Source organism: Thamnophis elegans, chromosome 1 (genome assembly GCF_009769535.1).
Source record: "Thamnophis elegans isolate rThaEle1 chromosome 1, rThaEle1.pri, whole genome shotgun sequence".
Lineage (NCBI taxonomy): Eukaryota > Metazoa > Chordata > Lepidosauria > Squamata > Colubridae > Thamnophis > Thamnophis elegans.
The window spans coordinates 26,851,706-26,868,856 of record NC_045541.1 but is presented as its reverse complement, the minus strand read 5'-3'; the positions used below and the strand labels follow the sequence as shown (position 1 = coordinate 26,868,856).

Here is a 17,151-nt window from a genome sequence, read left to right as displayed (position 1 = left end):
GTAAAATAAACCAAGGGAAAAAAAAATATAAAGAAAGAAAAGAGAAAAAAAAGGAAAAAAACAACAACCGTATATAAGTGCATTCTTGTTCTTATTGAGACTATATTAACACCCACCCACCCACCACCCCTAAATCCCCATCCCTACTCCTCCTGACTTCCCAGGGCCCACACCTGGCACTGCCTTCTATCTAAAGTATCTTATGTTCGTATGGATTAAAAATAAAAGTAATATATTAAGAGAAAAAAAAAAACAAAAAAAAGAAAAGAACAAAGAAAAAAAAAAGAAACTCTTTGTGTTAAGCTCAGCCCCCCATCTTTATCTATGCTTAAATAGTATAAGTCATTCTATCTATATTTTATTCTCGTCTCTTGCTTCTTTGTTATTTACCCCGACCTCCTGTAGACTCTCCCATTCCTCTTCCTTAACCTTGTATTCAGATAAACATTTATCCAAATTTGTATAGACATCAATATACAATCTAGCTCAAAAATAATCCCTTCTAGTAAAATTTAAGCAGCGTGGATCATTCCACATATTCAGATATTACTTTACAGAAGAATAATCAAACTTTCCCTTCTAATAGGATTTAAACAGCGTAAATAATCTTTCTTAACCTTAATTTCAAACAGTAATTCAAAATAATCTGACCAAACTTTCCCTTCTTAGTAAAATTTAAGCAGAGTGGAACAAGTATTACTTTAAAATGATCTCGACCAGCTTTCCTTTCTAATAGGATTTAAACAACGTAAATCATTCCGCATGCATTTTGCCCTCATCCCTTGCTTCTCTGGTATTTACCACTATCAAATTTATGCAGACATTAGTTTAAAATTTAGCTCAAAATAATTTCACCAAGCTTTCCCTTCTAATAAAAATTAAATAGCATAGATCATTCCACATATTCAAATAATACTTTCAACAAGAATCAGTTTACCTTCTGTTTTAAAATAATCTCATCCAGCTTTCCCTTCTAACAGAATTTAAACAACATAAATCATTCTGCATTCATTTTACATATATACATTCAGTATCACCCCACCAATATACGTAAATCATTCCGCATGCATTTTGCCCTCATCCCTTGCTTCTCTGATATTTACCACTATCAAATTTATGCAGACATTAGTTTAAAATTTAGCTCAAAATAATTTCACCAAGCTTTCCCTTCTAATAAAAATTAAATAGCATAGATCATTCCACATATTCAAATAATACTTTCAACAAGAATCAGTTTACCTTCTATTTTAAAATAATCTCTTCAAACTTTCCCTTCTAAGAAGATTTAAACAGCGTAAATCATTCTGCATGCATTTTACATATATACATTCAGTATCACCCCACCAATAAATTCCGCTTTTTCTATCGGAGAGAGGTCGCAAACCCCCATTCAATCCACAACTTTGGCGAATATTTTAGAATGTCTAAATCCTCGAACTCCGCTTTTCTGCTTCTCCGAGGGAGGGGGAGCTACCCCCTCCATCTTGCAGCCATGTGATCTGTTGCTTGCCTTCTCCTTCGGCTTGTCTCTCCTCTTTTCCAAGTGAATCAGGAAGTCCCGCCTTCAAAGTCTTGTAATAGAAATCTCGAGCCTCCGAAACAGAATTGAGACGAAGTCTTTGATTCTCAAATGTGACCGTAATGCCGGCTGGGGCCTCCCATCTATATTGAATCTGTTGATTTCTAAGCTCTTTAGTTAAAAAAGCATAGTCTCTTCTTGCTCTCAACATCTGGAAAGGTATTTCTTTGAAGACAATCAAGTCCTGGCCATCAACTCTCAAACTATTATTGTAAAATTTTTGCATGATCGCGTTTCTGGATTCTTTTGTGGAGAAATATATAATTATGTCCCTCGGGAGCTGTCGCTGTTCCGCTACCAACGAATTCTGGCGATAGATTTTCCGAATCTGCCAATCAAAGTTAAGTCCCGGGCTTCCCACCGCATAGCTGAGGGCTTCAACAAAGGTCTGTTTCAGATTCTCTCGCTCCTTTTCGCGGAATCCTCTGACTCTTATTGCGAATGCCTTCTTATTAAAGTTTATCATAACGAGCTGTTCTTGAGTGTCTCTAATTTTTTGTTGTAATATTTGAATATTAGTAGTCAGATTAGAATTAGCCTCCTCCAAGCTTTCCAATTTATTCTCTATTTCAGCGGTATAATCTGACAGGGCAGACACGGCTGCAAACGTATTCGCCTTCATTTGGTCAATTTTAGACTTTAAATCACCATATAGCTCCAATACAAATTCCTTAATTTCTTGTTTAAAATCATTAAACATTTGAAAAAAAAATTCCTGTGTTAAGAATTCTCCAGTAGAGGGCGTAGGAGACAAGGGCTGCGATTCCAGTGTAAATTCTTTAAGTTCATTCATAGATTCTTTAGGCACATTTGTAGAGAGACGCTTCGGTTTTGACCTGGGTGCCATTATAAATAAACAAATAAACAGTGCTTTCGCTCCCCTCTGTTTCCAAAAAAAACAAAAAAAATTATTTTGTTAAGGAGCGGTCTGCAGGAAGGTAAAACCGGCTACGTACATCCCCTATCAGTCACCAACGGAGAGAAATCGCCATTTTGAAGTCCGTTTAAACAAAGAAGCCTCTAAGACAAATGGTGCTGGTATTTAAGATAGTAATAAAAGCATAAATCTCACAGGAGTGGGACCCGCCCGTATTAATCCTAGCTTCAAACAACTTTGCTTTGTCCTGGGGGGGGGGGCTCGCCTGTCTGGGGCTGCAAAAAAAAGCAGCTGAGTAGAACTGGCTGGAGATAAAAGCTCCGCTCACGCTGGATCTAATCTCTGTCCACAGCCAAAAAAAAGAGAAAGGCTGTGAATTACGAATAGACCCTAGCACACAGAGCTACTCCCTGCCCCTTTATAGCCAAAAAGGGGTGATATCTATGATCTTATTTAGATATACAGACCAGATCTCTGAGAGGAGCTCGGTTGAGCCCTCCTCGGCGACAGGCTCCGCCCCCCCAGAAGTCTATTGGAATTAATTTTTTGAGTCTAGTTCCAGCCAACAATCAGGGTTTAAGGAAGTTGTTTTAAGCAAACATAAAAAACGCTGAATAAACCTTTTCAAAGGGATATAAAATGGAGAAATTTCATCCCAAAAAACCCCTTCATTTCTCTTTCTATAGATCAGCTATTTCATGTTTTGGCCATGCACATGAGACTCTACAGCATTGATTCTGCTTACAATCCATGGAAGAAACTGACACGGTTGATACAGGATGAAGAATTGGAGTAAGTAGACAGACATTTTTAATATTCACCTTGTTTTAATCAAGGAAAGATACATAATCCTGTTTTACAATCCTGTTTAGGATAAACAACCACAACCTCAAGTATTGCATGCAGTTTCTGAACTGGTGTCCAAAATCCCATCAACATGTCATTATTGAAAAATTTGTTTTGCATTTTCTTGGTCTTGGGTGCAGGATGCTTAAAACAGTAGTATAATCCCTAAAGTAGCCTTCCAGACTTCAAAAAATCCTTATATCAAACAATATCAGGCCTACCCAGTTAGCAATAGTGTTTGTATTCCTTGATTAATTGAAGCAGATTATGTACACCCATAGAAAAGCATTGGCCAAATGTGTGATGAGCTTTATTTAAAGAGTGTCTGTGGCTTGTTCAAAAGCTTTTTTCAAAAACTTGAATTAGCAAAAATATAGGAAATCCTTGGAATTTAGAACTCATGTTCTCATTCTTCAGACAAATGGCTGGTCTCTTGCATAACCACATAATGGTGACTATGGTAGGTGTGGCTAGTCACATAATGCACATTTACCCGAAAGAAAATTGGGCAGATGCTTCCCTCACCCCATCTAAATCCCCATGGTGTGCCTACTATTCGCCCCTTTCCTTTTTCTTTTTTTCCTGAGTAGATGAGCATTCTTCTCAATAATTCCTTGAACTTTAGCCTCTGTGACTAAGAACATCTATGGGAATCATATGAGACTCAAGCCCATTAAATGAAGATGCCCTTATGTGGCATGGCCCTTGAATGGCACCATACCATTCCCTTTTTTAACTTAAGAGTTGGCACCATTTCCCTCAGAAAATCAGAAAAGGCATGGACTTTAGCATGTAGGAAACATTTGGCAGTTGGCTTGAACTTATTTATTATTTCTTTCATATTTCTTTATTTCCCACATTTTTATAAATAATTCAAAATGGCAAATGCAGACAATACTCCTTTAATCTCCAAGGACTTGGGCTGAGAGAAAGAGTGACTATCCCAAAGTTACTCAGTCAGCTTTCATGCCTAATGCTAGAACTTGCAGATTCCTGGCTTCCAGCCTGGTGCCTTCACCACTAAATCAAACTGGCTCTTATTAGCTCAGTGTAGCCATAGTTTATTTATATAGGTTGCATTTGGAAATCTGAGTCAGCAATGTGGAAACCCGCCTTTTTTGTTCAGCCATGATTCCCATCAATGTTGTCAATTTCTCTGAATTTGGAATCTATCAGCTCTTAAACCAACTTGGCAAATTTTCATTCAAAATAAAATAATTGTGGTCTTTTCCCCTGAAAAACATTAGGGCTTTCCCCTCACTAACTATTTCTATGGGTGTAATGCAAAGCTATATTTATCAACTTGTCCCACAGGCATTGAAGGGATTAGTAGAGTAGATATTCTATACTGCAAACAGACTTTTAAAGGACAGCTTCCATATCACGATGAAGAAATTGCTTAAGCTTTTAATAAATAGTGTAGATTTAAGGCTTAATTTACTCTGATGCTTGACATAAACTAAAGAAGCTTATCTAAACTGGCATTTTCTAGAATTTTACTTTCACTTCTAGTGAAGGAACTAAATGCATCATTTGTTTTTGTGAAGATCAAGTTCTGTTTGATTTATGAAAGTTTAGTAGCCTGTTAAAATATACCTGAAAGAGAAATGAATGTTGCCAATTATTGAGAAGATTGAATACATGTAAAAATATAACTTGGGTTATTTTTATTTGCAGTACTATAATACCCATTTTAATGTGCTTATCAATCCCTATTTAGTATAACTATTTTATAACATTTGTGTTCACATTTACATAATTATCCACAATTTTTTTAAGTTCAGGAAGTTAGAATGCCAATTGGAGTTTCATATAACCATGAATTGAATTTTTTATAGAATGTTTTTAGGGCAAGTTTGGTGAATCAGCAGGAAAGCCATTTTATAAGCTAAGCAAAGCTTTGCTTGTACAATTTGCTTCATGTATTCGTTTTGCTTCGATTTGCTTCACATGTTGGTTTTTCTATTTGCCCAATTTTCATTCTATAATAACCCCCCTCAAAGTGCTTATATTGTGCTTTTGTTCTGAATCTGCATTCATCCATTGCCAATTCATTCTTTTGATCCTTTCTTGTTTTATCTTAAATATTCAAACTTAGTTTTGTTTCTTCAAATGTCACAAATAGGATTAAATAATCAAGGTGAAATAAATTCCATTTCAGTCCAAATATTTCCAATTTTACTTTTAAATGATGATGTTCTATTTGATACTTAGAGTCAGATAGCAATGGGTCAAGAAATGTATTTAAATCTGGAGAAAATTGATGTGGATTTTAACTGCATATATTTTTGTCAGGATGTCCAGTGAGGATCAGCCAGAGGTTCCAGTGCTTTATAAGGACGTCCCATCTCTTTTGCTCATCCAGATTTTAACCATGCCTCAGCCACTGCGCAAAGGTACATTACCAAAGTTACATAAATAATAGATAGAGGGCAGTAAGTTCTCTCTATCTCTCTTGCGATTTTTGAGAATTGCAGCAAATCAATCTTATTTGCTTGGTATGCTTTAGGAATGAGGTATGCTCTAGAAGTGGGCAGCAGGCAGAATTTTTGTTGTGAATTTTTGGCAGCCATATCTGGAAGTCTTGTCTTCTTAGCTTTATCAAATAACGATGGAGGGAGACCATGAGGCCCCAAAATTCCTTTAAATTCTTTGAGTTGCAGGAGCATGGGAAAGGTTTTTCCTCTTTGATCTTCCTTCATTTGTTTGCTGAAGAAACGTATTGAATATTTCACATTGAATTGTGATTGTTGGAGAGTGGAGAGGGATGAATATTTTTATTATGCAAACTAGCATTTTTGGCACAGAGTACAGTGGAAACTGCTACAATACAGTATTTATAATAGTTGTTGCATGCACCTATATTCAAGCATTTTATTGGAGCCTGAAGGAAGCAGGGATTCTTTATTACTGCATATTTTGAAAGCTTTTAATGTTATGATTTTGAAAAGGTTGATCTAATTTCTTTTGCACAACTATTACAGGATACATTCTGTAATTTTGTTACAGTATAAATGAACATTTCACTTTTTATAGGGTCAATTGACATGCTGTTGGCTTCACTCTTGTGATTTTTTTAATACCTCAGCTGAGTTCTTTTAAATCAGCTGTGCAAGAATTATTTTTCTCTATGAATAAATGAAAATAATGAAAATGAAAGTAAGACTTGTCCAAGGTTAAAAAATAAAGCCTTAAGGAGGCAGATAATGGATACTGTAAGAGCTCATCAGAATTCTGATTTTTTTTAAAATAATAATTTTTTTTTACCAATATTTAAAAATCTGTTCAGTGTAGAGGAGCTTCTTCGGGGGTTTTTTAACTTGGAAAGTTTAGTCATTGGTTTGCAGTTCTCATGAATTCTAAAAATACATGAAAGGCAGCAGGTAAACCATTTTTAGGGCTGTCTAGAATGAGCAGTTAAGAGTAAGGCTAATGAAAGATTTTCTCTGAGCACCTGCAGAGTAGAGGAATCTGGTTTGGGATTATGGGAGAAACATAATCCTAAATTCCCTTCCCTCCATCCAGTTCCATTCATAAGTGCATCTCCTTGCAATTACTGTAGCTTTGTCTCTGTACACACACAGAGAGAGAGAGAGAGAGAGAGGGAGAGGGAGAGGGAGAGAGATATGCAGAGAGTCATACACTCATACATTTAGCATACATGTGCATAGACAGGCTCACACTGGAAGTGTAAGTAGCATCCTTTTTAATCTAGCTCTTAGTTAGAACTGTTCATGGCAATGAATCTTTTGATTCTTACTACCTTCTAATGTATGGTGTATTCAGCTGCCTGTAAACTAAACAGGTCGATGAGGTAAAAATAGTTACATGATAGGAAGAAAACCTCAAATTGGACAATTTGAGAAATAAGGTTGTGTGGAAGCTTGTTTCTAAGTTCTACATTTCGGTAGGAGATGTAGAACTTTGGAAAAAGAACTCTAGAATACAGTATTGAAGGCATGGGTGGAGAACATCTACTCCTGATGATGCCTAACTACAACTCCATTTGTTTTGACCACATGGCCGAGGATTAATGATATCAGGACTATAGCTAGTTTAGCAGAGATCAGCATTATGCCATGGGCTATTTGTGAAAGGAAGGCCAACCCTATTTAATTTAAATTATGAGAAACATAGAATAGAATAGTGATAACCATAAAGTGTGCTGTAACGTCATTCAGTATTAGCAAGCATCCTTTTTCAGTTCTGGTTAGTGTTTCAAGAAATATGTTAAATTTAAAAACATTCAAAACAATCTGGATTTTGTGAATATCTAGAAGACAAATTCTGAAACATGGTGGTTAGTTTTCTTGGATTATCATGGAATTATATCTATAATTATATCTTTCTGCACATTACTAAACTTAGGTGTTTCTGAGGGATAGACAACAAAAAAAAACTACACATTTTTCCATAGATCTATTATCATTGAAATAACTCTAATTAAGCAGTCTATTCATTGTGCTGCCTATTATGAGAACTCTTGGTCTAGTTTACCATTCTTGATTATTAAGGACAAGATCTCATTATTATGATCAGATAATTAATATTTTAGATTAGTTTATTTAAAAGGCAATGATATCTTTCTTTAACATGGTTTTGAATTATTCAGACAGCGCCAGAACCATTGCCTCATTCAGTTTACTCACATGATTTGCAGATTAAACAAAGATAAAGAGTAGCAAGAAAACATACTCAAATTCATAACACGAACAGTGATAAAACATTGATTTAAAGCAGCAAGCTTAAAATTAGAACGGTTGTCTCAGCAGTATAATTGTCTTGATGTTTGATTACCCATCTGGGAAAAATATTTGCAGATTTATAGACTGTACGAATTAGGGACCATATTTTAATACATAAAAATGTGAGGCCTGAGAATGTCTAATGATATTTTTGTATTGTTACAGAACACTTTGTCTGTATCATAAAAGTGCTTTTCACATTGTTGTACATACAAGCTCTAGTTGCACTTTCTGTGAAATGCAGCCCTGAGGACAAGATGACTTGGATGAATTCAGAAGCTCTGAAAACGGTTGGTTTATTTAATAAAAATCTGAAGAAAGCTGCTAAGGAGGTAGTTGTATCTTAGTTAAGCGCCAGTCGAATGTTTTTGTTGGAATGTAGCTGTAGGAGTTTGCAGTACTTTACACTTTTCAGTCTGTCTTGATTAGTCTTGGGAGTATTAGGGTTGAATGAAAAGCAGAATCCCATCTCAAATATCTTGCAACTTGTGCCCCATGATCCATGTCTCTGCTGAAGCATGGACCTGTAAAGACTACAATGCCTTCCTTGTTCACACACAAGAGAAGAATTGCAGTTAGAAACATGGATGTAGGTCTGTTAGTTTCTGAGATAGGAAAACAGAAGGCTGCGCCACTGTGGCAATGCTGAGAAACAGTGATGTTCAGAAGCAATAAATCACATAATGTTTCATTGCACAACTATTAATGCAACACCACAGCATTGCTGCCATTTTTATTTTAAAATGTACACATTATAGGAGTCAATATTCAATCAGTCAGTCAGTCAATTAATCAATTTCTTTAACCTCTCATCTCAACCAAGGGGCTCTTGGTATACACATTTAACACATATTCCTTGACCTCTTTACCCACCATAAATGAGTAAATTCTGCAAATGTAATTGGAATGGAGCTACTATAGCTGGGTACTGGAGACAGGCCAGCACTTTAGTCTTTCACATGATTTGTTCAATCGATAATCTGTTGTTCTTAGTGGAAAATAAACGGGGTAGATTTTTATTTATCTGATCATGTATTAAAATAATTGCTGTCTAGAATTAAATAGATTATTGTGTGAAAGTATGGTGCATGGTGTAGATGATTTTTTTTTAATCGTTCCATCGCTAAGTCATGTCTGACTCTTTGTGATCCCATGGACATAGCACACCATCCCCCCACCCCTTGCCCTCCACTGCCCCCCCGCCTGCTCCCGCCTCCACTTATTTGGCCAAACTGTGATTGCAGTACAGAAATGTCCTCCCCAGCCCCCCTCCCCCAAATTAAGGGACAGATAGATTAACATTTCTGAAATACTTTTAAGAACTCATCTATGATAGTTTAAAAGATATATTTAAACATTATTACATTGTTGTTACATTGTTTTAAAAAAGCAATTTTATATCCAGAAAGCCCTTTAAAGCCTTTTTAACTTTGAGGTTCTTTGTCTCGATGATGACTAAGATGCATTGGGGGATTAGCTGTTGACTGAACAGTCTGCCTCATTGGGCAGAAATAAAAGTAGGTGATAAGTATTGAAGCCTTTTGAAATAAACCAAAGTAGCTATATTACTTGTTTTGTCCTGGCCATTGTGCTACTGTTAGAATTTTTAACAAAAATTGGACTTTGAATTTTTGCAAGATGCCTGTTTGCTCCCACAAGGGTTCTATCCATAGCAGCATAACATCAGTAACTATATACATTGCATACAGAAAGTATTCAGGAGTGGCTTAGGGACAACTCTGTGAATGTCCTCGAGTGGCCCAGCCAGAGTCCTGGCTTGAACCCTATTGAACATCTCTGGAGGGACCTGAAAATGGCTGTCCACTGACAGTCGCCCTCCAAACTGACAGAGCTTGAGGAGATTTGCAAGGAAGAATGGCAGAAAATTCCCCAATCTAGGTGTGCAAAGCTTGTCAAGTCATACCCAAAAAGACTCAAGCTGTAATTGTTGCCAAAGGTGCTTCAACAAAGTACTGAGTTAAGGGTCTGAATACTTATGCCAATGTGCTATCTCAGTTTTTTTTCTTTTCAATACATTTACAGATATTTCTAAGATTCTGTTGTCATTATGGGGTGCTGAGTTAATGACCCCCCCCCCAAAATGAATTTCAACCACTGTAGAATCAGGCTGCGACATAACAAAATTGACAAAAGTGAAGGGGGTCTATATACTTTCTGAATGCCCTGTATATACCTGAACTATATTCCTTGTTTGTCACTCCCAACCAAATTGGCTTCAAACCATGCTTCCAGAAGGGAATTCTGAGTAAGATAGATTGTGTTTTCCCCCCTCTATAGACCATTCCTGAATATTGAAACTCACCACAAAGTATGAGTGATTAGTTAGTGTATGGCAACCCATTTCCTCCTATGGGATTCTTGTGTGAACACAATCATTTTTTCTCACATGTTTGGATTCATAAACATTGACAAATAAATGTTGCAGACATGCCATGTCAGACTTTTACTCACACTTGGCTTTTGAAATACCCAAGGGCTGGAGAGCCATAACCTTTCAAAAATACCACCCTAATGTAATACATAGGTGAATGGAAATAGAGGGTTCAAGCTTTTTTCTTGTTTATTATTAAGTGTCTGTCCTCCTGTTTTTACATGGATGCAGATGACTGCTCCAACGTCCCAAAAGCTCAACCATCCGTTGTTATGTGTCTGGTACTTTCACTCCATCCATCCTGACTTTAGTCAATTGGAGCTATCTGTAATACTTTTCAGTAAGTTAGTAAGCTGTAGAATACGTTATGAACCTTGGTTGTACGGTAAGAACAGTAACACAGTTTGAATATATTTTGGCCAGTCTCCCTCAAGCAATAGCAGTAGCAATAGCAGTAGACTTATATACCGCTTCATAGGCCTTTCAGGCCTCTCTAAGCGGTTTACAGAGAGTCAGCATATTGCCCCCAACAATCTGGGTCCTCATTTTACCCACCTCGGAAGGATGGAAGGCTGAGTCAACCTTGAGCCGGTGGGATTTGAACCGCTGACCTGCTGATCTAGCAGTAGCCTGCAGTGCTGCATTTAACCACTGCGCCAGCAGAGTGAAAGTCTAGTTTTATCCCAAGCCTACTGGTGCTACACAGCTCTGTGTAAGGTGGGCTCCTTAATTTTGACACTATTTTCCAGGTCGTCATGCTTCTTACCATCCAGGAAGTACATGCAGATGTTCTGACCTACAATCAGAATGTTGCTTCCCAATGAAATAAAAAAAAAATCCACGTTTGAATGTTGGTTTTAAGTACATTATTCTTTTTTTGTGCATTTGAATAAACAAGCCTCTATTAACTGGTCTGTAAGACATCCTGCTGTAGAAAATTAGGATGTACGGCCCTCCTACCCACCCCAATTTATTATCCAGTCTAGAGCATTATGACTGCTTTGATGTATAAACACTTGATTTCTCTGGTAGGGCCCATTTTTATATATGCAGAAGATTTGTATTCCCTACAGAAGGGAATACTAGAACCTTTCTTGGTGGGATTATTTATTAATGCAATGAAATGTTTATCTTGGTTTGAGACTCCCGTGTGGGAATGACTGCATTTATTTATTTTTCCTCATTTGATGGTGAATTTCTTCTTAATTACAGAACGTGATCAATGCAAAAAAATCTTGTCAGGTGTTACTCAGCCATGTGATCAGTGAACTTTTCAAAGGGAAGGTTTATGAACAAGAACAAGAGGAAACTGAAGATATGGTATAGTCTATGTATATGTTTAGTCAAGCTTTTTTAGCACCAACTATATCTCGTTATGAAATTGCATGCAGGGTGTTGGTGTTGGTTATCAGTTCAACAGCTAAATCGTTAGAGTAAAGTCACCTGTTTTGTGTGTTCCTTTTAATTTAGGATAGCTCCAGTACTTGGTGCTCACACTCCATAGAGACTTACTTACAGCAATTCTGCCTGCCTTTCCTCAGGATAACCAGCCTTCTTCAGCATCACCTCTTTGGAGGGGAGCTACCCAGCTGCCAGGTATTATGAAATTTTATTTCCTTTGGAATATATATCATCTAGCTCTTTCCCTTTTGATTGTTTTGTTTCTTTAATAGGAAGATGAAGAATTTACTGTTCTTGCCAATTGCCTGGGTTTGCTACCATCTTCTTTTCAATCGTCGGAGTTTCCTAGTGCCTCTTGCCTTGACTGGTCTGTGTCAGCATTTGACATTATATCCCAGTGGTGTTCAGAATTGGTCTCATTTGCTGACAAGCATCCAACCCAAGTCAAGGTAAGTAAACAATTTTTCAGATTTTCATCAGGAGAAGCCTTGGTAGCATCTTTTCTGACAGCGTCACACTTTGTCAGACATTTGAGATACCGAAACTCATGAAAGCTCATGGCTTTTAATAAAGTGTGTTAATCAGAAAAGGCGCTACTAGACTCCTCCTGATATTTTACCACCATAGATTGGCAGGGCTCTCCTTTTACAGAGCCCACAGTGGGAAACATCAGGATTTAATGTAATACTTATCCAGTGGGTTAATGTAGTACTAGTTACATGTATAGTGAATGACCTTTTCTTTTAACAAGTCAATTTTTGTTCTGAATGTGCTGCAGTGTCACACTTGTTTTCAACTACGGTTATTTCATTGAGGATTACACACAATAGATGCTTAAAGCAAAAGAGAAAAAACAAGTTAACATAAAGTATTTTTGGGGAAGAAAAAGTCACCTTTTTTACAAAATATAGATCTACAAACCACAAAGAGATTTAAATTGGGTTGAGTGAAAAGACAAAGCAAAGGGAATCTGAATTTCCCTGAAGGTAATGGTTCTGCGAAGAGCCCCTTGGGTGTTTCTGAAAACTCAAAGCAGGGACTGAGCTGGAAGATGTGTTTGGCCTCAAATGACCTGGTCATCCAGATGGTCATTCCAATCTGGGTCATTTCTTCCTTTATCTATAGAAACATACTTGAACATGTTTTATCTTGACAAAGTCAGATGCCAACTTACTTTCACAAGGAAACAGTTATATATTCAGAGCACATAAAGATACTATTTAACTTTCGTTTGTTTGTTTGTTTGTTTGTTTTTAATTCTTTTTTTCCAGGTCTTACTTATAGAAAAACCTACCTGGGATTTACCACACCTTCTACAATTGCCTGAAAATTATAATACTGTTTTTCAGTACTATCACAGAAAGAGTTGTTTCATCTGTTCCAAAGTTCCCAAAGATCCTGCAGTTTGTTTAGTTTGTGGTGCTTTTGTGTGTTTGAAAGGACTGTGCTGCAAACGGCAGAGCTTCTGTGAATGTGTCTTGGTAAGAGACTTGTAAAGTTACTATTCTGCTGCCAAACAATATTTTAGAAAGGGAAAATACTTTCAATACTTATCATTAGATGAATCGCTTCTTTCAATGAAACAATTGTTGGAAAAATTTTAAAAAAATATTTTTTCGGTAAATCTGATTCCCAATTGCTAAAAGACAGTTCATTGGAATCAGTTTCTCTTTTAATGCTAAATTATCTATAACATGCATGCTTGCCTTTGATAATAAGGCAGATTTTGACTCACAAATATGTTCACAGTTTAAGTCAGAAGAGCTTCTACAGATGCAGAAAAGGCAAGGATAAGATTGTTCTGAGATAATGCAGTTTTATTCATTAAAACAAAATATTTTCCCCTTTGTTGTAATTGCACTAACAATAAATGTCATATCTCTTTTTTTCATGCTCTGTAATAAAACTTCAGCACTCACAAAATTGTGGAGCTGGAACGGGCATCTTTCTTTTGATCAATGCATCTGTAATCATCATAATTCGTGGTCATCGGTTTTGCCTTTGGGGCTCTGTTTACCTGGACGCTCATGGTGAAGAGGACAGAGATCTCAGGTAATTTTTTAAAACACGGTTAATAGGCATTTGAGCCTGTATTGGCAAACTTTTGTTTTTAAACAGTTCTCTAGTAACAGTTTGGGTCTATTTCTAGATGAAAAGATATTTGTATGTGTAAACATCACATCTTCTGGGTAGCACATGGGTGGGATTCTGTTGTGGCTGGTGGAAAAGGAGGTGTGGGCCTAAGTGAAATTGTGCAATAAACAACCAACTTGAGACAATAAGTGATAACGCAAGATAACTTGGGTTTCCTTAGTTCCAGACAGTCATAGTTGGAGGGTAATGTTTAAAGTAGCCAATTATCTTGCATCAGCCTTGCTATTTTTCTGATTTTTTTTTTCTTTACAGGCGTGGCAAACCACTCTATATATGTAAGGAAAGATACAATATGCTGGAACAGCAGTGGGTATCACATACTTTTGATCACATCAATAAACGATGGGGGCCACATTACAATGGTTTATAGGTCGCTAACTGACATCCCCTTTATTATATTTGCCCCTTGATTAGCTTTTGCTTTAAGGGAATGGGAACCCAGGCCTTTTCTTCTCTGGGAAAGCATGAAGCCAGGTCGTGAAATGAAGCCCTATATTAATTGGGTGCTGGTAATTTATAAACACAAAAGAATAATTTCTCCTGATTTGATACGGAATCTAAATTAATTTTATAGTTGTTGCTTTCTAATCCACTAATAAACAAGCACAAATTGTACTTTAAAGATGCCACCAAATGGCCATTGAGTGTTTTATTTTTCCCTGATTGGGGTGGTTTGATTGTGCTGATGAAATTGTATATCTGTTGACACCTGCTAAACATGTGGCTCCTTTTTTCTTTCTCTTTTCTTTGTGTTTTAAGATTTTGCTCAATATGCATTTGTAAGTATGTAAGAGTTGTAACACTTTCAATTTGTGGAATTGTATAGAAATGTCTAAAAGATTTTTAGAAAATATTTCGCTTATTGCCAGAGAGCTATTGAAATAGTTTCAGGCATTGCTGAAAACCTTATTCATTCTCAGGAATTTCATAGATATACTCCAGAGATTAGTGAAATAGCTGTAAAATAAGTAGTTTACCACTCTGAATATAATACAACGTGTACACAATGTTGTGTTTGACATTTCAGTTAATTTAATTACAAAGAAATCCCAAGGCATCTATTCAACTGCCCCTGTGCATGCAACAAAGGGTCCACGTGGTCAGACACTGGCCCAGCCACAAGCCTGCCCTTCCTCTCATTTCCATTAGCTGACTTTTTCAGGTTGGTAGGGTTGTGGTGCAGGAGAAGACGGCTTGATGAGTATTTGCCAATGGGCTGTTCTTTGGAAACTTAATTGAGTTTCAAGCAGCTTGGGGTAAGGAATTGAGTTGCAAGATAGCCGTGCTCAAATGGTTCCTATTTCTCACCATTCCCCCTTTGCATCTCAAGTAAAGATGCTTTGATCTTGAAGGCAGTGGGGCAATCAAGGCTTCAGAGCAAGGCCAAGTTTGACAGAGTCGTCCCCCTCTCCCTTTCACCCTCCTAGTCTTTGACTCCCAGATTACACAGAGGAGTCAGTGTATGTAACTGGTTGCACACATTGATTTAAGCACAGATTGGGAGGATGTGAGCAGGCCTTTGTGTTGTAGAAATTAAGACCCTCAGGGCGTTTTGGTTTTGAGGAATTTGAAATCAGCCAGAATGGGCATCCTTGACAAAAATGAAACACACAGGCAGGCAGTACTTTTCAGTGCTGATATTTCGCTGCCAAAATGCTTTTCTTTTTTTCTTGCAGAGTTGACAATTTCAAACAATGCTGTCAGGCTTTTGTGACATTTACATATTTTAAACATTTTTTTTTCCTGGAGGGGGGGCATTTACCTGGAAACTATTTTTTAAAAAGCGTTCTCATTATAAAGCCTTGCATTTGATTGAAAGCTGCTTTCTCTTCAGCTATAGAAAAGCACATGGGCCAGGCTGTGGGATTATTTGTATAAGGATCTTCTAAGCCCTTTCGGTTTTTAGAAAAATAGAACACTTGGCAATATATTTTATAGAAAATTGTGTAGACAAAGACATGAACACAAATATTGGGAGGATTTCTATTAGTCTGTATATTGTTCCATCATTACTGGAAAAAATATTTTTTTGTCTAAAACATGATTTCATTTGTCAATGCATCCAAAATTCTCCTGGTTCTCCTCTGTTCTTTTTGCATTGCTTACCAATGAGAACCAAGCCATTTTATGAGGATAAGATGAAATATCCTGGGCATCTCATGGCATAACAATGACAGGGCTTCTCCTCTGTATAATTTGAAACTTCACAAGAGATAATGTTTTCAGAAAATGACTCAAACGTGTTATTTAAAATGGAATGTTTTCGATTGTGTATATGGCTGTGAAGTAAAATTATTCGCCTTAACTTTTAAACCTTGGTATTTCACAATGTTCATTTTGATACTAGTGCATTAAGTCACTGGTCATTTTAAAGACAAAAAGACAAGACATGTGTTTGGAAATCCTACTTGAAATATGCCTGCATGCTGCTGAAACAGAAGTTGGATTCCTCCCGTAACTTCTTAAAAATCTGCTTTATTAAACTTACTTGGAGAGCATAACAGGTCCAAGCTAGATCGGCGTGTGTGTGCTGCTGCTTCTGCTGCTGCTGCTATTATTCCTCCAGCGTCCTGGTGAGATAACTTGTATGAATGGAAATCTAAGTACAGTACATTACTGTAGAAACAGAATCGACATGTGAAACTAAAACTACCATAATCAATATTGTAAAATATGTTAATAAAAGTCTACTGTCATTATCTGTGAGTAAAGGCTCCTCTTTTTCTCCTTTTCTTTTCCTTTTTTTTTTTTTTGCATGATAGATTGAAGCGATTCACAGGTTGATCAATTTTAAGATAGTTCCGGCCACATTTCTGGTTTTTTTCTCCATTTTCATATTATGAATTGTAATAAATAAGAGTTGTGTCCATTTGTACCTCAGGGATACAAATTCATTTTATATTATAAGATGAAACAAATGAAGAAAACACTTAAATACTATATCACATACAGCAGGAGTCACAAACCCTCAGTCTGCGGCCTAGTGCTGGGCCACAACCTCTTTGGAACAGGCCGTGGGTGAGTTCATGCATGTGCGCAGCTGCATTTGTAAAAGGGGTACGCATCCGCGAAACCATCCCCCCCCCCCATCTCCAGTGGCCTCCTAAGCCGGGAAGGTTGAATAATGCAAATATACAGTATCATAAAGCAGGATATA

At 36.9% G+C, this 17,151-nt stretch overlaps 1 protein-coding gene across 1 annotated transcript in view; it reads left to right on the top strand.

Moving 5' to 3' along the window:
* The window catches only part of UBR3 (ubiquitin protein ligase E3 component n-recognin 3), a 96,588-nt gene extending 79,895 nt beyond the window's left edge, over positions 1–16,693 (top strand). The window contains 9 exon segments of the mRNA XM_032210208.1: positions 3,143–3,248; positions 5,598–5,698; positions 8,213–8,337; positions 11,652–11,759; positions 11,910–12,035; positions 12,113–12,289; positions 13,112–13,321; positions 13,753–13,892; positions 14,247–16,693. Coding sequence (XP_032066099.1) covers positions 3,143–3,248; positions 5,598–5,698; positions 8,213–8,337; positions 11,652–11,759; positions 11,910–12,035; positions 12,113–12,289; positions 13,112–13,321; positions 13,753–13,892; positions 14,247–14,364 — 1,211 coding nt within the window. The 3' untranslated portion in view covers positions 14,365–16,693.
* Positions 16,694–17,151: the final 458 nt, after the last annotated feature.